The sequence below is a fragment of the Cherax quadricarinatus genome, chromosome 21 (assembly GCF_038502225.1).
Source record: "Cherax quadricarinatus isolate ZL_2023a chromosome 21, ASM3850222v1, whole genome shotgun sequence".
NCBI classification, from domain to species: Eukaryota; Metazoa; Arthropoda; class Malacostraca; order Decapoda; family Parastacidae; genus Cherax; species Cherax quadricarinatus.
This window is the reverse complement of record NC_091312.1, coordinates 5,672,536-5,698,865: the sequence shown is the minus strand read 5'-3', so window position 1 is coordinate 5,698,865 and position 26,330 is coordinate 5,672,536. Positions and strand designations below refer to the sequence as shown.

General features: G+C 40.0%; 1 protein-coding gene across 12 annotated transcripts in view; it reads left to right on the top strand.

Moving 5' to 3' along the window:
* The window catches only part of Wdr62 (WD repeat domain 62), a 697,795-nt gene that overhangs the window by 378,286 nt on the left and 293,179 nt on the right, over positions 1-26,330 (top strand). For all 12 annotated transcript variants that reach the window (XM_070087131.1, XM_070087133.1, XM_070087132.1 and 9 more), the window contains 2 exons: positions 3,680-3,815; positions 25,196-25,396. In XM_070087131.1, coding sequence (XP_069943232.1) covers positions 3,680-3,815; positions 25,196-25,396 — 337 coding nt within the window. The remainder of the gene's footprint in view (positions 1-3,679; positions 3,816-25,195; positions 25,397-26,330) is intronic.

Sequence of the window (26,330 nt, the reverse complement as noted above, 5' to 3'; positions counted from 1 at the left end):
ACTGCACAGCCCCCTCCTCCTATTGTCCCTACCCTCTACCCAAGGATACCCACCCCCCACCTACCAGCCACTCCACCACCAGCCGCACATAATAAATACACCATCCACCACATACACCTGTTTAAAAGTAATCATGGCCAGGAATAAAGGCTGTTGTATATATGAAAAAATCTTTGGGAGAAACATAAGGGGCATTGATTGTGAAATATGCAGTAAAACATCACATATATCATGTACAAAGCTGCATGCAACCATGACAAATGACCAAAAACACGAAAGTCGTTTCTGGATTTGCCCCAGTGAAAGGGACAGCTGGTTAAGCATAAGAGAGGTACTGAAAAGTGAAAACCTAGAAAACCCAAGGAAGTTTCTAAGGAGCTTGCCAGAGTTATACAAAGAGTGGAAAACAGGGGAAAAGGAACAAGAAAATGAGGAAAATGCAAATAGAGGTGAAAACCAAGGAGTGAAAGTAAGAGTAAGCGCAGAGAGATCACTGAATTAGAGCAAAAACTTAGGATGTCATACCTCACAGAAGAAGTACAAAGGGAACAAAAGGCCATACAGGACATTGCAAGAAACCCAAAATAGTTCTATTCCTACACAAAATCCAAGCTAAGAACTACCTGTAGAATTGGACCACTACTGCGAGGAGACTCGTATACCGACGATGAACAAGAAATGAGTGAAATCCTAAAAGAACAGTATGAGTCGGTGTTCAGCAACCCACTAAATGACAGCAAGGTAGAAAATGCAGAAATATTTTTCACCCCAGAAGAAGGCCGCGCAGATCAACTGACATTAGTACAAATCCCATAGATTTCGAAAAAGAAATGGATAACATGTCCACTCACTCAGCACCTGGACCAGATTCATAGAATGCTCTATTTATAAAGAAGTGCAAAATACCACTAGCATGAGCACTCAGCATTCTTTGGAGAAAGAGCTTGGATCTACATGAAATACCAGAGGCCTTAAAGAGTGCAGACATAGCTCCTTTGCATAAGGGAGGTAGTAGAGCACTAGCTAAAAATTACAGACCAGTAGCCCTAACCTCACATCATAAAAATCTTCGAAAGAGTGATGAGACGGCAGGTTACAAATTTCATGGAGCAGCACAACCAACATAACCCAAACCAGCATGGCTTTAGAGCATGACGATCATGCCTGTCACAGCTGCTGAGCCATTATGACAGAATTACGGAGGCACTGGAAAACGACCAAAATACTGATGTGATATACACAGATTTTGTAAAGGAGTTTGACGAATGCGATCATGGAGTGATAATGCACAAAATGAAGGCCATGGGCATTACGGGGAAGATAGGCAGATTGATTTTCAGTTTCCGAACACACAGAGCACAAAAAGTAGTAGTGAACAGGGCAAGATCCAGCATCAGCGAGGTCAAAAGCTCAGTGCCCCAAGGCACTGTCCTGGCACCTCTGCTGTTCCTCATCCTCATAGCAGTCATAGACAAAAACACCCGGCACACTTTTGTAGCGTCATTTGCAGATGACACTAAAATGAGCATGAAAGTCAGTACGGTAGAGGACACTGAAAAGTACAGGAAGACATAAACAGGGTTTTCCAGTGGGCAGTGGAAAACATGATGTTCAGTGGTGAACTGCTTAGGTATGGAAAGAATGAAGAACTCAAAAGGAGCGCTATATACAAAACTCAAGAGGGTCACCAAATAGAACGTAAGGAACACGTAAAAGACCTAGGAATAATTATGTCAGCGGACCTTTCTTTTAAAGACCATAACAAGACAAAGATCACAACAGCCAGGAAAACGATGGGGTAGGTATTGAGAACTTTCAAAACAAGGGAAATAATGCCAAGGGAAATAAATCGCTAGTGCTCCCTCACTTAGAATATTGCTCAGTGCTGACGGCCCCGTTTAAGACAGGAGAAAATCGGAGCTGGAACAAATACAGAGATCGCTTATGGCTCACATCGAGCCAGTAAAGCACCAAAACTACTGGGAACGCCTTCAAGTCTTGAACATGTACTCATTGGAGTGGAGGAGAGAGAGGTACATGATAATATATACCTGGAAGGTACTCGATGGCTTGGTCCCAAATCTGCACACTGCCATAACAACATACTAGAGTGAGAGATATGGGAGGAAGTGTAAAATAAACCCAGTGAGGAGCAGGGATGCGGTGGGGACAGTAAGGGAATACTGTATCAACATCCGAGGTCCCAGACTTTTCAACATCTTACCAGAATATATCAAAACACTGCTGGAACAAGTGTAGAAGCCTTCAAGAGGAAGCTAGACAAATATCTTCACCAGGTGCCAGATCAACCAGGCTGTGATGGATATGTGGGGCAGCAGACCTCCAGCAGCAACAGCCTGGTTGACCAGGCAAGCACCAGACGAGCTTGGCCCATGGCCGGGCTCAGAGAGTAGATGAACTCTCGAAACTCTTCAAAGGTGCGTTGGAGGCAAAGAAGGGAATGTATGAGAGTATAGTGGTACCAACACTCTTATGTGGGTGTGAAGCATGGGTTGTAAATGCTGCAGCGAGGAGGAGGCTGGAGACAGTGGAGATGTCACGTCTAAGGGCAATGTGTGGTGTAAATATTATGCAGAGAATTTAGTGTGGAATTTAGGAGGTGTGGAGTTACTAAAAATATTAGTCAGAGGGCTGAAGAGGGGTTGTTGAGGTGGTTTGGTCATTTAGAGAGAATGGAACATAGAATGACTTGGAGAGCATAAAAATCTGTAGGGGAAGGAAGGTAGGGTAGGGGTCATCCTCAGAAAGGTTGGAGGAAGGGGGGTAAAGGAGGTTTTGTGGGCAAGGGGCTTGGACTTCCAGCAGGCATGCATGAGCGTGTTAGATAAGAGTGAATGGAGGTGAATGGTTTTTGGGACCTGACAAGCTGTTGGAGTGTGAGCTAGGTAATATTTTGTGAAGGGATTCATGGAAACCGGTTAGCCGGACTTGAGTCCTGGAAATGGGAAGTACAATGCCTGCACTTTAAAGGAGGGGTTTGGGATATTGGCAGTATCTGAGTGCCTCTGCAAAGACAGTTATTATGCTTGAGTGATGGTGAAAGTGTTGAATGTTGATGGAAGTTTTTTCTTTCTTTTTGGGTTTTAGTTTATTTTTGGGTCACCCTGCCTCTGTGTGAAATGGCCGATGTTTAAAAAAAAAAAAATTGCCTTCAAATATGACATCTCCACTGCCTCCAGCCTCCTCATAATTGTTACATCTGTGTATACAATATGGATAAAAATAAAATAATAATATCAGTTAATGGATAAGGTTGCTTATGTTTGTTAAAATTTTTAATATGTCCTAGCAAAATTAATCAGACTGATTTAGGATGTTTGTTAGAACATTAATATTCAGTTGTACAGAAGAAATCTGTGCGAGTAACAAAACACATTATTCGTATTTTTATGAGCATGTTGTATGTTGTGTTGTTAATAATTTTCCTGTAGTGATTACGGAACATTTATCTGGTCAGTGTGATATCATGTGAATGTTTTAAGTTGTTCATTTTTAATTTGAATTTTTTTCTGTATGTAAAATAAGGTTGTATTAGTTGATGGCATAATACCATTTGATAATTTTAGACTAATATATATGACTGTCACTAACAATTAACTTATTGAAAAGGAATGTTGCTTAATGTAGACATGAGACTTAACATAATTTTTTTATGCAGTCACATGGCCACCCATCCCAATAATGCCAAGTACCCCGACACCATTGCCATTGCTTTTGATGAAAACAACCATAAAGTGACGGCTGTGTATAATGACCACTCCATGTATGTGTGGGATGTTAAGGATATCAAAAGGGTATGTATTTTTATAATTTTTCACTTTTTCCTTCAGTAGATATACTGCTATGCATTTAAACTCCTCTAAAATAGTTTACATACAATTATTATTTTTTTATTAACACATTTGTCATTTCCCACCAAGGTAGCCCCCCCCCCCCCCCCAAAAAAAAAAAAAAAAAAAAAAGAGAAACTTTCATCAGCATTCACTCTATCACTGTCTTGCCAGAGGTGTGCTTACACTACGGGTTATAAAACTGCAACATTAACCTTTTGACTGTCAAGATCCCAAATCCTGAAGTGTTTCTCTGTCACAAAATATTAAAAAAAAAAATCTTTTTTTCTTATGAAATGATAGAGAATCTTTTCCTGATGGTAATGACACTAAAAGTACAAAATTTGATGAAAAACTCGAGGAATTACGGTCTTGCGAAGTTAGCGATCTTGGCAATATATACACATCAGCGATTTCGGCCAACTCCATTGTTCCAGTTCACCAAACTCATACCTATTTCTTGAGAACTACAAGAAACTGCCCATTTACCGATTTCAGCTACCCAATAAAGTGGTCAGAAATTGGCAAATTTGGCTAATTTCATAATAGGGTCCAGAATAAACAACGCAGACATTCCTGGTACTAAAATAACATTTTCTCTGTTCATTAGTCACGTATCCAGGCCCTTCTTATATTGCTCTTGCTTACTATTTTGAATTGTTGTTCACACAAAAAATAGAAGATTTACTGTTATGTAGACTGCTGCATTATTGTAATAGTTGTATAAATAATGTCAACCCATTCATGTCTGCACATTAAAATGGCTAGTTGGACACGTATTGGACAGTGACATCATTTGTTTACCCTTGAACATTGGCACAAATCAGACTTTTCCGCTAATTTGAGCTCAATTTTAAGGTTCATTTTATTGTGAAACCTATCAAAATCATCTCTATTTCTGTAATATGTCTTCCATTTTATCAAATGAGGTCAAGAAAATAAGAATACAACCATAAATACTATACGAAAATACACCTACCATCTGACTTACGATCTGCTCGACATACGTCCACTCGACTTACGGCCATGTGTTTGGCAGCCAGGCTGCCAGATGCATGGCCAGACTCAGCAGTATAATGTGATTCTTTATTGACAATGTTTTGCCCACACAAGTAGAGGAAGTAGTTATACATGTGGTGGAAATGTCAGCTGGTACATGAGAAAGGTTACAAAAGCTATGGCTTGGGTAGCATAAAAAATAGGTAGGGCAAATGTATGTGGATGGATGGATTTGTGAAGGCATTCCCAGTTTGGGCCAATAGGCCTGCTGCAGTGTTTCTGGGAGTCATGGTAAGCAGAAATCTAAAGCCAAGACAGCAGTGCCTTAGTGTGTGCAACATGGCTAACTGGACACAATAACATAGTAATAGTAGGGGATTTTAACTTTAGTCAAATTGACTGGAATTCTTTGATCGGTAATCTGGAGTCCAGTGACTTTATGGAAACAGTTCAGGACTGTTTTCTGAAGCAGTGTGTAACAGATCCTACCAGGGGTAATAATTTGCTCGACCTAGTCTTATCAAATAAGGAAACACTCGTAAATAATCTGGAATTCACTGAAGAAATTGGTGCAAGTGATCACAAATCCATCACTTTTAGCATTAACTGGGAATACAAGAATAATGATAATATGGTAAAAACCCCTGATTTTCGTTCTGCCGACTACAATGTACTTAGGGAACATCTGTCTAATCTCGATTGGGGTTATCTAGCTAATGATTTTATTGACAATGATCATGCTTATGATTACGAAGGGATCTGCGTTTATGATTTTTTCTTAATAATGTACACCGTGCGCAGAGTATATACATTCCCCAGAGAGAAATTAGGTCTAATAATAACGATCCCAAATGGGTTAACAGGAGGGTAAAGCATCTATTAGGGGAGAAAAGGAGAATTTACAGGCACATCAGAAGAGGAGAGGTTAACCTTACTGACCAATATGCTCAGCTGAAAAGAGAAGTAAAAAGGGGGATCAGGAAGGCTAAACGTGACTATGAAATTAGGGTTGCTAATGAATCAAAGACCAATCCAAAGGACCTCTGAAAATTGGGAATGGACAGCTGACGGATAACGAACTGGAAATGTGTTCCTTATTTAATGACTATTTTTTGTCAGTTTTTACACAGGAAGATGCAAATGAGATTCCAGAAATTAAAAATTTTTCAGTTCCTGATGAATTCAAACTAACTAATATTACTGTCACAAGGTACATGGTTATCAAACAGATAGACAGACTGAAGCAAGATAAGTCCCCTGGGCCTGACGAGTTGTTTTCCAGGGTACTTAAGGAATGCAAGATGGAACTTAGTCAGTCATTAACGAGTGTGTTTAATGCATCCATCCTTACTGGTGATGTGCCAGAGTTGTGGAAGATGGCTAACGTGGTTCCTATATTCAAATCGGGATAAGTCCATTCCTTCAAATTACTGCTCAATAAGCCTGACATCTATAGTTGGCAAGTTATTAGAATCATTTATAGCTGACATTATTAGAAGTTACCTTGAAGAGCATAATTTGATTAATGAATCTCAGCATGGGTTCACAAGAGGTCGTTCCTGCCTGACAAATTTACTGACGTTCTTCAATAGAACATTTGAGGCAGTAGACAGTGATAAAGAATATGATATTGTTTATCTGGATTTTAGTAAAGCCTTCGATAGAGTACCTCACAAGAGACTCTTAAGAAAAGTGGCAGCTCATGGTATAGGAGGTAAAGCTCTAGCATGGATAGAGGCATGGCTTACCAATAGAAAGCAGAGTTTCCATTAATGGGGTCGAATCTGAATGGGGATTAGTCACTAGTGGCAATCCACAAGGATCAGTTTTAGGCCCTCCCTTGTTCATGATTTACATTAATGACCTTGATAAAGGGATTACGAGTGACATGAGCAAATTTGCTGATGATACAATGATAGGCCGTATGATTCATTCTGAGGAGGATAGCAATGAACTCTAGGGGGATTTGGACAAATTAATGTCTTGGTCTGAAAAATGGCAGATGAAGTTCAGTGTGGATAAGTGTAAGGTACTAGTCCTTGGTAATGACAATAATCCTCGAAGCTATAAACTAGGTGAAGTAGAGCTTGATCATGCAGAATGTGAAAAGGACTTGGGAGTCATGGTAAACATTAATCTAAAGCCAAGACAGGAGTGCCTAAGTGTGTGCAACAAGGCTAACAGATAACTTGGATTTATCTCGAGAAGTATAAGTAACAGAAGTCCAAAAGTTATTTTACAGCTCTATACATCACTAGTGAGGCCTCATTTAGATTATGCTGCACAGTTTTGGTCTCTGTACTATAGGATGGATATAGACTCATTGGAGAACATGCAGAGAAGGACTAAAATGATTTACTGTGTAAGGAATCTCCCGTATGAAGATAGACTTTAAGCCTTCAATCTCCACTCTCTGGAGAGACGTAGAATGAGGGTAGATATCATTGAAGTGTATAAGTGGATGACGGGCATAAACAAAGGAGATATTAAGGAAGAATGGGTGTGAGCACTCACTGTGCACCATATTAAAATAATTGGGGATGCCTGGGTACCATATGCTCTTTTTTTCCTATTAAAAAACAGCAATGTTTTTTTTTCTCAAAAAAGTTGGGGCAGTACGGTAGTGAACGTATATATATGTTTGGACCATTTACAGGTTAAATGTCGTGTATTACGTTACTATACACATTTTCATTAATCTATGTATGATATTTTTTCAAAATTATATAAACATGCTGCATAACATATAAAGATGATAAATACAACACAAAGTAAAATAAATAAACATAAATATGAGATGTGGGAGCCAGATAACTTGTGCAAGTGATGGCAAGAATAACATTTTCTCTAGTCTAACATAAGAGAAATTGTGTTACTGGGGTAACTGTAGAAAATTATTCCTTTTGTATGTATGTAAGTTTATGTATTCAGGTACATGTATACACAAATGCATTTACATAGATTATGATACATAACAGCATATGAGTAGAGAATCTAGGATAACCCAAAAAAGTCAGACAGAGTGACTTATTTCCATTGCATTCACTCAGAGCTTTATTTCTTCCAAAAATGGTGTTACATGAGAATGGGAGTGTTCTTCTTTATTTATTCTACCGTATCAATGTAGAGACAACTTGTACACAATGTAACTTTGACACAAACCAGACGTGTACACTTTGTTTACAAAACTTATGTTCGCATGGTTTGTTTACATAACTCTGCGCCTGTCCTCTCTCATGTACTCATTCTTTCTCTCTCTCTGTCATTTATTCGTTTTATCTTGTTTACTCACCTCTGACCCTACATTAAGACTACAGATATTTTAAGATAAGTAATGAGTGAACTGTATATGCATTTTATCGCTCTGGGATGCTGAACCCCTTTGAGGGTCGACAGGTCCTCTCAGAGATTTGTTCTCAGGGTCGGCCAAATTTCAAAAAAAAAAAAAAATTTTTTTTTTCTTATGAAGAAAAATTTTTTTTTCTAAACATTATAGGCTAAACAAAAAATTTTTACCATCAATACTTACCGAGATATGGAGGCGTTAAGTTGGTGAAAAAGGGGCACAATGTGGCAACATCGCCGACTGCCATCATCCGGTATTCTTTTATTTACTGTTTTACGTACTATTTTCTATTATTTTTTAATTTTTCTTTTTCCAAGTAACTTTTATGGCCTGTGAGACCAATATGATCAGTACGTATTTTGTAAGTTATTTCTTTTTCAATACTACACAATAAGGGCGTAAACACTGTTGTCATTGTTTTGTTTATAGAAAATATTTACACAAACAGATATGAAATGTTGTTTATTACTATTTTTCTATATATACACATATACAGTCACAGGGAATGTTTCTAGAAGTTCTGCAGCCTGTGGAAGTCTTTGAAACATGGTGTCATGCACAGTGGTGTCTTACACTCCTCACACATAAAACGAGTGTCTCTGCGTTGTTGTGGGCGTTTCCTTGTATGTGCACAGACGTAACACCACTTCTGAGCCTTTTTCTTGAAAGCAGTAGCAGGCAGTTTTACTAGGAAGTGATCAACATTCTTCAGATGAGAAGGTAGTTGTTGATAATTTGGTGGGCAGTCTATTGCAGGTGCTCTTTCTTGGTACTTGAATACTATTTGTCTGATGACAAACAGAATTCGCCATATTGTGGTTTGTTTCTGGTCCTCATCTTGTACATATTATAAGCATTGAGCATGGCAATGTTCAGAAGATGGAAAAAGAATTTTATGTACCACTTATAACTCCTGTGAACACAATCAGCAAACTCAATCTGCATGTCACATTTGTCCAGTGAATGCATACTGAAGGTGTAATCAGTCACAGCTGCAGGTTTTAGAATGGGTTCATTGCTCTCTCTATGCTGCCTGCCAGTGTCTGCCATTTCATTAGGGTGAACTGATGACAACAGTGTGACATCTCGTTTATCATGCCACCGAAATGCCATGATGTCATTGGCAGCAAACGCCTGCACTTCACCTCTATGAGTGCCAGTGTCAAACCTGGGCATATGTTTCCGATTTGCACGCACTGTGCCACACACATCTGTCATGTTCACTCGCAAAAAATCACTGAGTGAGGGGCTTGTGTACCAGTTATCAGTATATAATATATGCCCCTTACCAAGGTATGGTTCTATCATTGTTCTAACCACATCACCAGAGATACCCAATAACTTCCTGGTGTTTTGCAATGTATAACTTCCAGTGTACACATTAATATCCAATACCAGACCACTGTAACAATCACAAAGCACAAACAACTTTATACCAAAGCGTTTCCTCTTGCTTGGTATGTACTACTTGAAAGAGAGTCTTCCTTTGAACAGAATCAAAGACTCGTCAATTACAAGCTTCCTGAAGGGATAAAAATGCATATTGAATTTCTCTTTCAGATACACAAACACATGCCTAATCTTATATAACCTGTCGTTTCTGTCAGGCTTGGTTTTGTCTGAGAAGTGAAGCATACGTAACATTAGCACAAATCGATTCACTGGCATTATATCACTGAAACCTGGGGTTGCAATCAGGCGGTCTGATAACCAGTATGATTTCACTTTGTGCTTATACACATGTGGCATAAGTATTATTGTGGCAAAGAAAAGATACATCTCAGCCACAGTTACCTCCTTCCACTGGTGTAGACGTGATTTTGGTGAAAGTATTGCGTTTGCCATGGTGTACTCGTAGTATGTGTTGCTTTCCATGGCAATACTTTCCATCAGGGGTTCTTCAAAGAATAACTGGAAACATTCCAGTTCAGTGGCATTGTTTCCCAATGTACAAGATGGCTGTATTCCACTTCGGCTGTCATCAAACTGGTGGGGATTTGGAACAAAATTGACAGCTTCCTGCCAATCCCAGGTGCTGTCTGCTGGTGGGTACTGGACAATGGCAGGTGGTTGTGGTTGTGGAGGTTGTGGTTGTGGAGGCTGGTGTGGTGGGTGGGTGGGGGATGGTGGTCTTTGTTGTAGATCAGCTGAGGCAGCGGCGTGGGTGGCAGTATGGCCCACTGCTGGTGCCTCACGGCTGGCACCACCACTACCACCACCATGCGCATTTTTCATCCCAATTGCAACACTATCATCGTCATTTTCACTTGTCTGTTCCTGTTGTACAGCCATGGGATGTACTCCGAGATGTACTCCTTCCCCTTGGAATAGCATGTGGCACACTACCAGAGCGCATATATCGTATATACTGACGCTTCACTGGGGAATATTGCACTTCACTATCGCTACTGGAACTAGTTTCAAGAGCTTGTAGTTCATATTCACTATCACTATCATCACAAATGCTCACATCTGAGTCTGGGATTTGGGAAAATAGGAGTTTCCTCTTTGATTCTGGTACAACTGAATGTGAACAAGACGGCCCAGCACCAGAGGTGGAAGGCTGAGGGTCGTCGGGGTTTTCCTCACTATTACCGATATTATGGTCATTAGTTTCAGTCAAAACCTCACCAAAACCTTGAAACTCATCTTCACTGGCACTTCCATCTGTATTAGAACTGTCACTGGGGAACAAAAGTGTCCCAATTCGCCGAAGAGTGAGGAACTTCTTACCGCGAGGCATGGTGGACATTGTGTACTAAGATGGTGTTCCCACAATGCACCACTGGGTCCCAGATTTTTTTTCTACCGCGCACACCGACCACACAGACCCATTCTCTCACATCTAGGCCTACCAGCCTTTTCTCGCGAGATTTGACAGCGCTAGAATTTATACGTACTAGTACGTCAAAAACCGCTGCACATAAGCCGTACTAGTACATCCGAAACCCCCAAAGGGTTAAATATCATAGAATAGTATGTGTGGGTGGAATGGCCTGGTATGGTAGCCTGGCTGACTACCATACATACACACTTGATTTCTTACAATAAATGCTACTCATCTCACCCTAGATTAAGACTACAAATATTTTAAGGTAAGTAATGAGTAAATTGTATATGCATTTTATCGCTCTGGGATGCTTAAATGTAATAGAATATTATGTGTAGGTGGGGTGGCCTGGTATGGTAGCCCAGCTGACTACCATACATACCACACTTGATTTCTTACAATAAATACTACTTGTCTCACCCTAGACTAAGACTACAAATATTTTAAGGTAGTATTGAGTGCACTATGTGTGTGTATTGTTTTTTTGCTTACTTAATATATGTTATTGCTAACTTAATATATGTTAGTGTAAACTTGTTATCTATTATTTGTATGTGTGGGTGGAATGGCCTGGTATGGTAGCCTGGCTGACTACCATACATACACACTTGATTTCGTACAATAAATGCTACTCATCTCACCCTAGATTAAGACTACAAATATTTTAAGGTAAGTAATGAGTAAATTGTATATGCATTTTATCGCTCTGGGATGCTTAAATGTAATAGAATATTATGTGTAGGTGGGGTGGCCTGGTATGGTAGCCCAGCTGACTACCATACATACCACACTTGATTTCTTACAATAAATACTACTTGTCTCACCCTAGATTAAGACTACAAAATTTTAAGGTAAGTATTGAGTGCACTATGTGTGTGTATTGTTTTTTGCTAACCTAATATATGTTATTGCTAACTTAATATATGTTATTGGTAACTTAATATATGTTAGTGTAAACTTGTTATCTAGTATTTGTATGCATTTAAACGGAAAAAAAAGGGTGTTCCACTTTACGGCGATTTCCGCTTTACGGCGGTATCCTGGAACCTAACCTGCCGTATAAGTGGGGCCCTACTGTAATTTAAATGAGGGATATTGACTCTGCAAACGAGCAAATTCAGTTGCACGCAAGTTCATGGAATGGATTAAACTCGCAAGTAGAGGTTCCACTGTACTACATTATCGTGCCTTGTGGCCTTAACAATTTTGTCCCATAGTGGTCTCCCTTGGTCCCTATCTAAGTTTGGGGGACGGTATATCACTCCTTAAATAAATTTTTCATGCCCCTGTGAAAATTCTATCCAAACGGACTCTGTATGTGTTACTTCAGACTTAACCCTTTCAGGGTTTCCGACGTACTAGTACAGCTTACAGGGTTATTGACGTATTTGAACGCCTAAATTCTAGCGCCTTCAAATCTAGTGAGAAAAAGCTGGTAGGTTTACATATGAAAGAATGGGTCTGTGTGGTCAGTGTGCACAGTATAAAAAAAAAATCCTGCATCTCACTGCATAATGAGAAAAAAAAGTGTTTTTCGTTTAAAACAGCAACTTTGCAGTGGATTTTCATATGGTATTTATGGTTGTATTCTAGTTTTCCCATTCTCATTTTATAGAATGGAAGACATATTACAGAAATTGAGATGATTTTGATTGGTTTCATAATGAAAAGTACCTTGAAATTGAACTCAAAGTAGCAGAAATGTTCAATTTTTACCAAATTTCAAAAGTAAACAAATCATGCCAAGCGTCCAATACACGTCAACGGGTGAGTCTGATATTCTTTCACAAGTGCACTGATATTATTTATACCGTTTCTACACCATTTCTACACTAATGCAGTAGTCTGCATAACCTTAAATCTTCTATTTTTTGTTAGAATAAAAATTCAAAGTGGAAAGCAAAAGAGATGTAAGAGGGGCCTGGGGACATGACTAATGAACAGAGAAAATGTTATTTTAGTGCCAGGAATGTCTGTCTTGCTTATTCTGGACTCTATTGGGAAATTGGCGTCTTCTGAAATTTGTGTGAAATTGGCAAAATTGCCAATTTCTGACCACTTTATTGGATACTCGAAATTGGTAAATGGGTGGTTTCTTGTACTCATTCGATAGACAAAAATGGAGTTCTAGCAAAATAGATAAGATTTTTGTCGACTAATACACTGAAATTGGCCAAAAACAGAGCTCAAAGTGGGCGACATCACCGATGTGTCAACATCGTCGAGAGTGCTAACTTTGCGAGAGCATAATTTCCCAAGTTTTCTATCAAATTTCATACTTTTTGTGTCATTATGATCGGGAAAAAATTCTTTGTCATTTCATGAGTTTTTTTTTTTTTTTTTTTTTTTTTTTTTTTTTTTGAAAAAAAATTTTGACCCTGAGAATGAGTTTAAGAGGGTCTGTCGACACTGAATGGGCTAATATCCATTTTTATGTAACAGTTCAAGAGATTTCCGACATACAACGCCACCCCACCCCCCTTCCCGATACTTCTATCAAATCGGAACAATTTAAAACCCTGAATATGACATTCTGCAAGCATGTTCCTACTTTTTGAATTAAACCACATCTCAGTTATGGCAAATACATCAATGTTACCTGCACTAGCAACTAATCTCAACTCCTCCATCTTATTCCTAGCACTATGGCTATTAGCATAACATACATTGAAAGACCCTCCTTTCTCTTTATCCTTCCTGCTCATTTGTGTTTTTCTACTAAACCTATTACTGTCCTTGTCACCTAGTGCCACTGGCTTTCCAATATCTACCTCGTTCTGCCTATTACTAGTTACCCTAGAACTCATAATATTACTACATTGGTACTTCACTGTTTTCCCACCAAAACACATAATACTAACTATTCCTAATTTAAAGCCCTAACAGCTCCCTCCACTGCAGTTGCCAGTGCCCCCACTCCAGACCTAGATAAGTGAACCCCATCCCAGGCATACATGTCATTTCTGCCATAGAAGAGGTCCCAGTTGTCAATGAATGTTACCGCATTTTCCTTACAGTATTTGTCTAACCAGCAGTTGACACCAATTGCCCTGGACAGCCATTCATTTCCAACTCCTTTCCTTTGCAAAATGCCACATATGACAGGTTTCCCACCCTTCTTCCTAATTATTTCTATTGCTGACCTATACCTGCTAATCAGGTCCTCACTCCTACGTCTGCCAACATCGTTGCCTCCCACACCGAGGCAGATAATAGGATTTCTCCCATTACCTTTCATGATGTCGTCCAGACAACTAACAATATCTCCCATCCCTGCCCCAGGAAAACATACCCTCTGCCTCCTCTTCCTGTTCCTAAGACAAAACGCCCTATCCATTAACTTAACCTGACTATCTCCAACTAAAACAATGTTCATACCTTGACTTGTGGAATTCATCGTGGCGTTCTCGATGGTCTTCATTGGGGTTTCTGGGGATGTTTCACTCACATCTGCCAATGCTTCCTTGGTGCTTGTTGTGACGTTCCCAGTAGACAACCCACATTCATCAGGTAGCACCGAAAATGGGTTGGAAGTTTCCACAGTAGTCTTCTGGTTCTTCATTGTTTCTGCCTCTCCATCAGTCTTCTTGATCCTCAACTTGGTTCCATGTTGTGCAGCCACTGACCAGGTTCCTCTCTTAATGTGAGGACTCACAACAGGATTACTACAAATCCTCTTGTTCTCCATTAGTCGCCGTATCTCCAGCTTAGCAGCCCTAAGCTCCTCTTTTAGCTGCTGGTAGAGTAGCTCAAGAGAGGACATCCTGGTTCAGATTCACAGAGAGCACACAAACAGGTCTTCACAGAGCTAAGTACAAGTCACCACTGAGCTAAGTGCACGTCACCACTGAGCTAAGTACACGTCATCACTGAGCTAAGTACACGTCGCCACTCACTTGTTAGACGAAGAATGAGGAGAGACATGTCTGAAATGTGTAAGTGGAAGATGGTTATTAATAAAGGGGGTATAAATAAGGTCTCGAGGATCTCTCTCCAAGAGAGAACCCGCAGTAATGGATTCAAATTGGACAAGTTTAGATTTAGAAAGGATATGGGAAAGTATTGGTTTGGAAATAGGGTAGTTGATGAGTTGAACACTTTACCTAGTTGGGCTATTGAGGCTAAAACCTTGGGTAGTTTCAAATTTAGGTTGGATAAATACATGAGTGGGAAGGGTTTGATTTGAGTGGGACTTGCATATGAGAATGGATAGTTTATTTTTTTTTTTTTAAGAACATAAGAATATAAGAAAGGGGGATCACTGCAGCAGACCTGTTGGCCCATACTGGGCAGGTCCTTTACAAGCCATCCCACTAACAAAACATTTGCCCAACCTAATTTTCAATGCTACCCAAGAAATAAGCTCTGATAACTCTATCCACTCATTTGCAAGTCCCACTCAAATCCAACCCCTCTCACTCATATTTATCCAACCTAAATTTGAAACTACCCAAAGTCCTAGCCTCAATAACTCAACTAGGTAGACTGTTCCACTCATCAACTACCCTATTTCCAAACCAATACTTTCCCATGCCCTTTCTAAATCTAAACTTGTCTAATTTAAATCCATTACTGCGGGTTCTCTCTTGTAGAGATATCCTCAAGACCTTATTGATGTCCCCTTTAATAATACCCATCTTTCACTTATACACTTTGATCATGTCTCCCCTCATTCTTTGTCTAACAAGTGAATGTAATTTAAGACTCTTCAATCTTTCTTCATAAGGAAGATTTCTAATGCTATGTATTAATTTAGTCATTCTATGCTGAATGTTTTCTAACAAATTTATGTCCATTCTGTAATATGGAGACCAGAACTGAGCTGCATAATCTAGGTGAGGCCTTACTAATGATGTATAAAGCTGCAGTATAACCTCTGGACTTCTGTTGCTTACACTTTTTGATATAAATCCCAATACAGTGGAACCTCAAAAATCAAACTTAATCCGTTCCAGGAGCTAGTTCTAAATTCGAAAAGTCTGAAATTCGAAGCAATATTTCCCATAAGAAATAATGGAAATACAATTAATCCGTTCCAGAAACCCAAAAATATTCACACAAAAAATACATTTTATAGAGATTAATTAGTTTTACATACAACAAATACTATAGTTTTTAACCCTTTCAGGGTCCGTCCCGTAGATCTACGGCTTTACATTCAGGGTCCAAACCGTAGATCTACGCCATGAGCTCAGCTCACTCTGATAAACTGTGAGTGGTACATTTGGGCCTAGATATGAGAGAATACATCTATGTGGTATATGTGCACCACATAAAACAGATCCTGCAGCACACTGTGTATAATGAGAGAAAAAAAAATGAAATCATGATTTTTCGATTAAAACAGCAACTTTGCAGTGTTTTTTCGTATGTTTTTTATAGTTGTATTTGCTATTTCTTGGTCTCATTTGATAGAATGGAAGACATATTACAGAAATAGAGATGATTTTGATTGGTTTTAGCACTGGAAATGGCTTGAAACTGAGCTCAAAGTAGCAGAAATGTTAAATTTTTGCCAATATTCAAGAGTAAACAAACGACCTCACACATCTAATACACGTCAGCTGGTGGGTCTAATATACATTCACAAATATGGTGATGATATTTATACAATTATTACAGTATTGCATAACAGTAAATCTTCTATTTTTTGGTGTGAATAAAAATTCATTATGTGAATAAAAAATCAAAATGGAATTTATTTGTAAAGCCTCAAAACATAACTAATGAACAGAGGAAATGTTAGTTTAGTGCCAGGAATGCCTACATTGTTCATTCTGGACCCTATTTTGAAATTGGAATATTTTGAACTTTGTGTTAAATTGGCCAAATTAACAATTTCCGATCACTTTATTTTGTAGTTGAAACAGTTGACTTGGCGATTTCTTGTGCTCAATCGATAGAATAGAAGTAATACTAGTGAAATAGCTAAGAATTTGGTTGATTGGAATAATGTAATTGGTCTAAAATGGGAGTCAAAGTCGGCAAAATCGCCGATTCGTAAATATCGCTGACACATCAAAATTCGCGAGAGCATAATTTCGTCAATTTTCCACCAAATTTCGTACTTTTTGTTTTATTACCTTCACAAAAAGATTTTCTACGATTTCATAAGAAAAAATAACAAATTTTTTTTTTGAAAATTCTTGGACACTGGTGCGTGACTCCAGATTTGGGCCTTGGACCCTGAAAGGGTTAATTATGTATAGTAATACATATAAAAATAACATTTTTACTTACCTTTATTGAAGATTGGTGATGGCATCTGGAAGATAGGGAGGAGGAGAGAGGGAGTTGGGGTTAGTGTTTGGAAGGAGAATCCTCCTCCATGAGGACTTCAGGTAAAGCACTCTCTGGGGTTACTTTCCTTCTCTTTCTTTTAATTCCACTAGGACCAGCTTGAGAGTCGCTGGACCCCTGTCTCACAAAATAACTGTCCACAGTCCTCTGTTTCTGGCACCTCTTTAACTTTTCCCTGAAATGGGACATGGTTCTGTCACTGAACTTGTTGCAAAGATGGCTTGTTTCAGCTTGCTCAGGGTGGTACTTCTGCACAAACATTTGGACATCATTCCACTTGGCACAAATCTCTTAATCTTTGAAGAAGGCACCTCATCCACTCCCTATATTAACACCTTTCGCAACATCAGCTTCCTTGATTTGTTCTTTCTTTGACAGGATAGAACCAATGGTCGACTTGTTTTTCCCATACATCCTGGCAAGCTCAACAAGTCTCACACCACTTTCATACTTCTGTATTATTTCCTTCTTCGCATCTATGATGTTTCTCACTTTCTTTACCACAGGGGTACCACTAGCAAGTTTCTTTGGGCCCATGGCAGCTTATTTCACAGTCCCACAAGCACTAAACACAAGGAAATAATCGTAAAATGCGTGAATGAGAGCGCAGGTTAGTGCTCACTCAAGCATAAACAAAGCTAGACTGCTCACGGTGCCTGTGCGGGGACGCGGACAGAGCGGGCGGCAGACAGGTTCCGTACCCGGCGGTCCGAAAATAGGGGCGCGTTCTATAATAGGGACACAGTTTGTCCGAAAAAATGGTCCTATTTTCGAAACGTTCGATATGTGATATGTTCGATTTTTGAGGTTCCACTGTAATCTATTTGCCTTATTACGTACGCTTAGGCACTGCTGTCTTGGTTTAAGGTTGCTGCTCACCGTAACCCCCAAGTCCTTTTTGCAGTCTGTATGGCTAAGTTCTACATTATTTAACTTGTAAGTGCTAGGGTTATGGACACTCCTGAGCTTCAGAACCTTGCATTTATCTACATTGAACTGCATTTGCCACTTTTCTGACCAAGAATAGAGATTGTCTAAATCCTCCTGAAGTTCCCTAACATCTACGTTTGAATCAGTTATCCTACCTATCTTTGTGTCATCAGCGAATTTGCTCATATCACTAGTAATACCCTCATCAACGTCATTGATATATATTATAAACAACAACGGGCCTAAGACTGATCCCTGTGGTACGCCACTTGTTACAGATCCCAACTCGGATTTAACCCCATTTGTGGACACACACTGCTTCCTGTCTGTGAGCCACGACCCGATCCATGAGAGCACTTTAACAATCTTTGGTGCGGAACTCTATTAAAAGCCTTATTAAAATCTAAGTAAATAGTATCAAATTCTTTAACGTGATCAACAGCCTCAAAAGCTTTACTGAAGAAAGTTAATAAATTAGTTAGACAAAAACGGCCTCTCGTGAATCCATGCTGAGTATCATTAATCAGATTATGCTTATCAAGATGGCTTCTTATAATCTCATCTATAATTGACTCTAGGAATTTGCCTACAATTGAGGTCAGGCTTATTGGGTGGTAATTTGACTGCCCAATAAGCTTATTTCTTGGGTGGCATTGAAAATTGGGTTGGGCAAATGTTTTGTTAGTGGGATGGATTGTGAGGTAAGACACATTAAGCAACAGTTAGGTATCTTTATTTCGAAACGTTTCGCCTACACAGTAGGCTTCTTCAGTCGAGTACAGAAAAGTTGATAGAAGCAGAAGATACTTGAAGATGATGTAATCAGTCCATCACCCTGAAAGTAATGAATTCAAATTAGACGAGTTTAGATTTAGAAAGGATATAGGAAAGTACAGTGGACCCCCACATACCGTTGGCCTTACATAACGTTAAATCCGCATACCGATACATTTTATCGCTAAGATTTTGCCTCGCATACCGCTAAAAAACCCGCTCAACGCTGTTCGTCCGAGACGCGTCTAATGTGCGGCCTTAGCCAGCCTCACATATTCCGCCGGTGGCATTGTTTACCAGCCAGTCTCCGCGGTAACATCCAAGCATACAATCGGAACATTTCGTATTATTACAGTGTTTTTGGTGATTTTATCTGCAAAATAAGTGACCATGGGCCCCAAGAAAGCTTCTAGTGCCAACCCTACAGGAATAAGGGTGAGAATTACTATAGAGATGAAGAAAGAGATCATTGATAAGTATGAAAGTGGAGTGCATGTCTCCGAGCTGGCCAGGTTGTATAATAAACCCCAATCAACCATCGCTACTATTGTGGGCAACAAAAAGGAAGGCAATCAAGGAAGCTGTTCTTGCCAAAGGTTCAACTGTGTTTTCGAAACAGAGATCGCAAGTGATGGAAGATGTTGAGAGACTCTTATTGGTGTGGATAAATGAAAAACAGATAGCAGGAGATAGCATCTCTCAAGTGATCATAAGTGAAAAGGCTAGGAAGTTGCATCAGGATTTAATTAAAAAAATGCCTGCAACTAGTGATGATATGAGTGAATTTAAGGCCAGCAAAGGTTGGTTTGAGAGATTTAAGAAGCGTAGTGGCATACATAGTGTGATAAGGCATGGTGAGGCTGTCAGTTCGGACCACAAAGCAGCTGAAAAATATGTGCAGGAATTCAAGGAGTACATAGACAGTGAAGGACTGAAACCTGAACAAGTGTTTAATTGTGATGAAACAGGCCTGTTTTGGAAGAAAATGCCAAGCAGGACCTACATTACTCAGGAGGAAAAGACACTCCCAGGACATAAGCCTATGAAAGACAGGCTTACCCTGTTGATGTGTTCCAATGCTAGTGGTGATTACAAAGTGAAGCCTTTATTAGTGTATCACTCAGAAACTCCCAGAGTGTTCAGGCAAAAGAATATCCTCAAGGCTAATTTGTGTGTGCTGTGGAGGGCAAACAGTAAGGCATGGGTCACTAGGGACTTTTTCTATGACTGGTTACACCATGCATTTGCCCCCAATGTGAAAGATTACCTAACTGAAAGGAAATTAGACCTTAAGTGCCTCCTGGTGTTAGACAATGCCCCTGGTCATCCTACAGACGTGGCAGAGCGACTTTATGGGGACATGAGGTTCATTAAGGTGAAGTTTTTGCCTCCTAATACCACTCCTCTCCTGCAGCCCATGGACCAGCAGGTTATTGCAAACTTCAAAAAACTGTACACAAAAGCTCTGTTTGAAAGGTGCTTTGTAGTGACCTCAGAAACTCAACTGACTCTAAGAGAGTTTTGGAGAGAGCACTTTAATATCCTCAATTGTGTAAACCTTATAGGTAAGGCTTGGGAGGGAGTGACTAAGAGGACCTTGAACTCTGCTTGGAAGAAACTGTGGCTAGAATGTGTAGACCAAAGGGATTTTGAAGGGTTTGAGGCTAACCCTAGGAATCCTATGCCAGTTGAGGAATCAATTGTGGCATTGGGGAAGTCCTTGGGGTTGGAGGTTAGTGGGGATGATGTGGAAGAGTTGGTGGAGGAGGACAATGAAGAACTGACCACTGATGAGCTGCTAGATCAACTTCAACAGCAAGAGGCCAGACCTGAGGAAACTGGTTCGGAGGAGGGGAGAGAGAAATTGAAGAAGTTGCCTACTACAAAGATTAAGGAAATCTGTGCAATGTGGCTGAAAGTGCAAACCTTTATGGATGGAAATCACCCTCACACAGCTATTGCAAGCCGTGCTGGTGACTATTACATTGACAATGTTGTGAAACACTTTAGGGAAGTCATAAAGGAACGAGAGGTACAGACCTCTATGGACAGATATGTTGTGCGACAGAAGTCCTAGTGGCATTAAAAGAAGAAGGGAAGTAACCCCGGAAAAGGACTTGACACCTCAAGTCTTAATGGAAGGGGATTCCCCTTCTAAACACTAAGACTCTCTCCTCCTCCCATCCCATCAATCATCACCAGATCTTCAATAAAGGTAAGTGTCATGTAACTGTGCATGCCTTTTTCAGTTTGTGTGTATTAAAATTAATATTTCATGTGGTAAAAATGTTTTTTTTTTCATACTTTGGGGTGTCTTGCACGGATTAATTTGATTTCCATTATTTCTTATGGGGAAAATTCATTCGCATAACGATAATTTCGCATAACAATGAGCTCTCATGAACGGATTAATATCGTTATGCGGGGGTCCACTGTATTGGTTTGGAAATACGGTAGTTGATTAGTGGAACAGTCTACCTAGTTGGGTTATTGAGGCTGAAACCTTGGGTAGTTTCAAATTTAGGTTGGATAAATACACGAGTGAGAGGTGTTGGATTTGAGTGGGACTTGCATATGAGTGGATAGTTTTTTTTTTTTTAACAAGTCGGCCGTCTCCCACTGAGGCAGGGTGACCCAAAAAAGAAAGAAAATCCCCAAAAAGAAAGTACTTTCATCATTCAACACTTTCACCTCACACATAATCACTGTTTTTGCAGAGGTGCTCAGAACACAACAGTTTAGAAGCATATACTACCTATAAAGATAAAAAGGAAGAGCTTAAGTCTTGGGTGGCATTGAAAATTGGGTTGGGCAAATGTCTTGTTAGTGGGATGGATTGTGAAGGACCTGCCCAGTATAGGCCAGCAGGCCTGCTGCAGTGTTCCTCCTTTCTTATGTTCTTATGTTCTTCAACTCTATTTATCCTTGGTTAAGCCTCATCTAGATTATGCTACACAATTCTGGTCACCGTATTACGGAATGGATATAAATACACTGGAAAACGTATAGAGGAGGATGACAAAGTTGATCCCATGTATCAGAAATCTTCCCTATGAGGATAGACTGAGGACCCTGAATCTGCACTCTCTCGAAAGGCGTAGACTTAGGGGGATATGATCGAAGTGTATAAATGGAAAACAGGAATAAATAAAGGGGATGTAAATAGTATGCTAAAAATATCTAGCCAAGGCAGGACTCGCAGCACTGGTTTGAAGTTGGAAATATTCCAATTCAGGAAGGATATAGGAAAGCAGTAGTTTGGTAATAGAGTTGTGGATGAGTGGAACAAACTCCCCAGTACAGTTATAGTGGCTAAAACATTGTGTAGTTTTAAAATAGGTTTGATAAATACATGAGTGGGTGTGGGTGGGTGTGAGTTGAACCTGGCTAGCTTGTGCTACTAGGTCTGATGTATGTATAATGTTCGCCAAGAATGTAGTCCTGGCACGGGTCTCAATCTTGCGATGACCCGTCTCTGGCTCCCGAGGGAGAAAGGTTTCTACAATGATGCGACGGATGCTGCTCAAGCACTCTTCTGGTCAGTTCACCTGGTGCATCTTGTAAGCGACAACACCATATGTACTCCTAACAGTGGACACTAGTGAGGAGAAGGATACATCGTTATCACGGGCAACAGCTTGTCTGGTTCTTTGACTCCATGGTACACTAGTGTGGCCGCAGTCATCTCTGGGTCCTCTTCGGGAGGGGATATCAGTGCTAGTTGCCTACGGAGTGTCTCAGTAATTTCGCACTCCAGAGGATAGTGTGTTAGGGGGCGCTGGACAACGTGTTGGCAGTACTGGCACGTCTCCTCCTCAGCCTTGTCTACCATCATTTTGGCTGTGGGAAAGCCCAAACGAAGCCGATGGATGGCGGTACTCTGCGCTCTGGACCAGCTTCTATCATATGGAGGGGTTCTCCTTGAGTCTATGCTCGGTACCACTGTTGAGATGTGGTATCACCTAAGACCTCCTCCATAAGTTTCATGGCTCTGGCAGCCATCAGTTTGGTCTGTCATAGGCTGATGGGGACAGTAATCCCAACTTGTGGATAATCTGTGGCTGCCTTGGCTGCATCATCTGCCATCTCATTTCCCCGGATGCCAGCATGGCTGAGGGTCCAGTTCAATGTTGATCTGTTACCCTGAACTTCTAAGGCTGTCATTATGCTCTGGATCGATGTGATGAGGTGAATATTGTCCTGTGGTTGAGAATGGGAGAGGGCATTGATTGCAGAAGTGGAATCAACATGTATGACAGGTCGGAGTCAATGTCGTAGGGCATGTGACAATGCCTGGTGAATCGCCACCAGCTCAGCTTGAAGGATCGTGCAGTGGTCAGAGAGTCGCCAGCCTTGTGTGTGACCATTGTGGTACAGTCCAGGTGCTACTGTCTTCCTGTCAGGATCGATAGAACCATCTGTGAAATTCATTGCATATGTGCCTCCCTCTGCCAGTGCCATGCTTTTCTCAGCATTATTGCTGAGGGTGTCTTGACTGCAGAGACACTTAGAGATGAGTAGTTGCATGATGCAAACATTGGCTGGGTCTGGGTGCCAGGGAGGTGGTGGATGATACCCAGCAACAGGAAGGAACATCAAAACTTCTCAAGGAGTAGTTGTATAGGCAGCAGCTTCTGCCCAGCAGCACAGAACGAATGAATCCAGGAGTAGTCTGTGAAGAGAGTTGGATTTCATGTCATGGTTGTCAGTATCCGTCTCCTTAGCGGGGTACCATGCTGCTGGTGCAGAATCATGGCTACTTTGCATGCCCATACAAAAGTGTTGGTATAACTATACTTTCATACATTCTTCTCTTTGCTTCCATGGATACAGCTCTTTGTCTCCACAAACTCCTCAGTGCACCATTCACCTTTTTCCCCTCATCAGTTCTATGATTCGCCTCATTTTTCATAGATCCATCTGCTGACATGTCCACTTCCAAATATCTGAATACATTCACCTCCTCCATACTCTCTCCCTCCAATCTGATATCCAATCTTTTGTTACCTAATTTTTTTTGTTTTCCTCATCACCTTACTCTGTCCTATATTCACTTTTAATTTCCTTCTTTTACATACCCTACCAAACTCGTCCACCAACCTCTGCAACTTCTCTTCAGAATCTCCCAGAAGCAAAGAGCAACTATAACAATTCCCACTTTGTGTTAGATTCTTTAACTTTTTTCCCCACACCTCTTGCCAACACCCGAGCATTCACTTCTCTTACAACTCCTTCTATAAATATGTATATTGAACAACCATGGTGAACATCACACATCCCTGTCTTTGCCTACAAATTTTCACAAATAAGTCCTGATTATAATTGTGTCTATTAGTCCAAGCAAATTTCATATCCACATTTTTTTTCCAAACATTCATGAGTGTATGGTCCTTAATTTAATTTCCTTCATATCTCCTTGGATAATCTTGAGTTTTCTTTCCACTGGTCTTCTCCATCCTCATCCTCAGAGGCATCAGAATGTGCTAACACCAAAACTTGCTTTAACATAGATTTTTATACTGCTGTATATGTAAAAGATATTAACTGTGAAAGACTGGATATCAAATTGGAGGGAGGAAATATGGGGAAAGTGAATATACTCAGATATTTGGGAGTAGACGTATTGACATATGGATTAGTGAAAGACAAGGTAAACCATGGAATAGATTATGGGGAAAGTTAGGTGGTGTGGAGGCAGTTGAGGAAACCGAAGTTCATATATGCAGGCATATTGGGAAATGTATAGTGGTATCATTGCTTAACTATGAGTATGAGGCATGAACTAGCTGTTGCAGTAAGACGGAGGCTGGAGGCAGAAATATCGAGTTTGAGAGCAGTGTGTGATGTGAGTGTTTTAGATTTTTTGACATCAGCTATCTCCCTGCCTGCACTTCAAAGGATGTATGGTGATGTGATTTAGATCATTTTTATTGCAATATCTGCACTAGTTTGGAAAGATAGCAAGATATAGTATGATATAAAAATTATTTTTGCTTCTTTGGGTCACTGCCTTGGTGAAAAACAGCTGTGTATTAGGATACAATATATGCTATAGTGAAGGATTAGGATACTATACCTTCAATCATGTGATCAATTATAATCTAGTTCTTCAAGTAAAATTAAAAAATAAAGACAATTCATTTATTCATACATTGATTTTTGCAGGTTGGAAAAACCCATTCATATCTCTATCACTCTGCATGCATTTGGGGTGTGGAGACTTACCCATCTCAGGGTGAAAGCATCAAAGGAGTGATGCCTCCTGGTTCTTTTATCACCTGTTCTTCTGATGACACCATACGTGTGTGGAATATTGATCCTGCCATGTCCTCAGATACCTTATACAAGAGAAATATATATAGCAGTGTAAGTAAAGAAAACATACCATGTGTTTTTGTTTTAGTTTTGGATTTGCTCAGTAGTTTAAAGCTGTATGGATTTCTAGTTAGGCATTTTATAGTGTGTACTGTATACAGTAAAACATCTGTAATTGCCACTGCCACACACCACCACACCATTGCTAAGTGAACATGGTTGTAAGTGCTATCAAAAAGCTCCTGGACTGCTGCAAGAAAAACATATAGGCTTAACTAATCACCTTGTTGAAGTTGTCTCCCTTGAAGTACTCTCCTTGGAAGGTTATGTAGTGATCCTAACTTCTCTGCCACTTCTTGAAACATTTTTGGAACTCTTCTTTCATAATGGCATCTAGCACGGCCTGCCATTCTGCTTGAATCTCCTCCAAGTTGTTAAAATGCTGCACCTTGAGTGCCATTTTTATTTTGGGTAAGAAAAAGAAGTTGCAGGGGACTAGATCTGGGGAGTAGGGGTTGGGGGGGGACCTCTGCCATGTTGTTTATGGCCTATAAAACAACCATCTTTCTGGTCTTAAATCAGCAAGTGGATTACAAATTTTGTAGCCTCATGTTCAAATTTTCAGTCAGAATACTTGGGCATGATCCATAAGAAATTCCCAAAGTGTTGTAATGTCCTGGATATTCTGGCAACAATCTTCATGAATAGCCTTCTTTACTTTTTCAATGTTTCCATCTGATACTGACATTGATGAACAACCAGAGCTTTCATCCTCCTCATCTGACATTCATCTTGCTTTGAATTGAGAAGTCCAGTGGCACTGAAATTCTCCTCACTACTTCACAAAGGAGTGTACTGCACAGCATGGTCTATACTGCACCATATTTTACCAAGGAAGCACACACAAATTTGAGTACGGGAAATTTTTGATAGCACCTCGTATATTCAGCATTTGAACTTTATTTTTATATCTATTTCTTACATA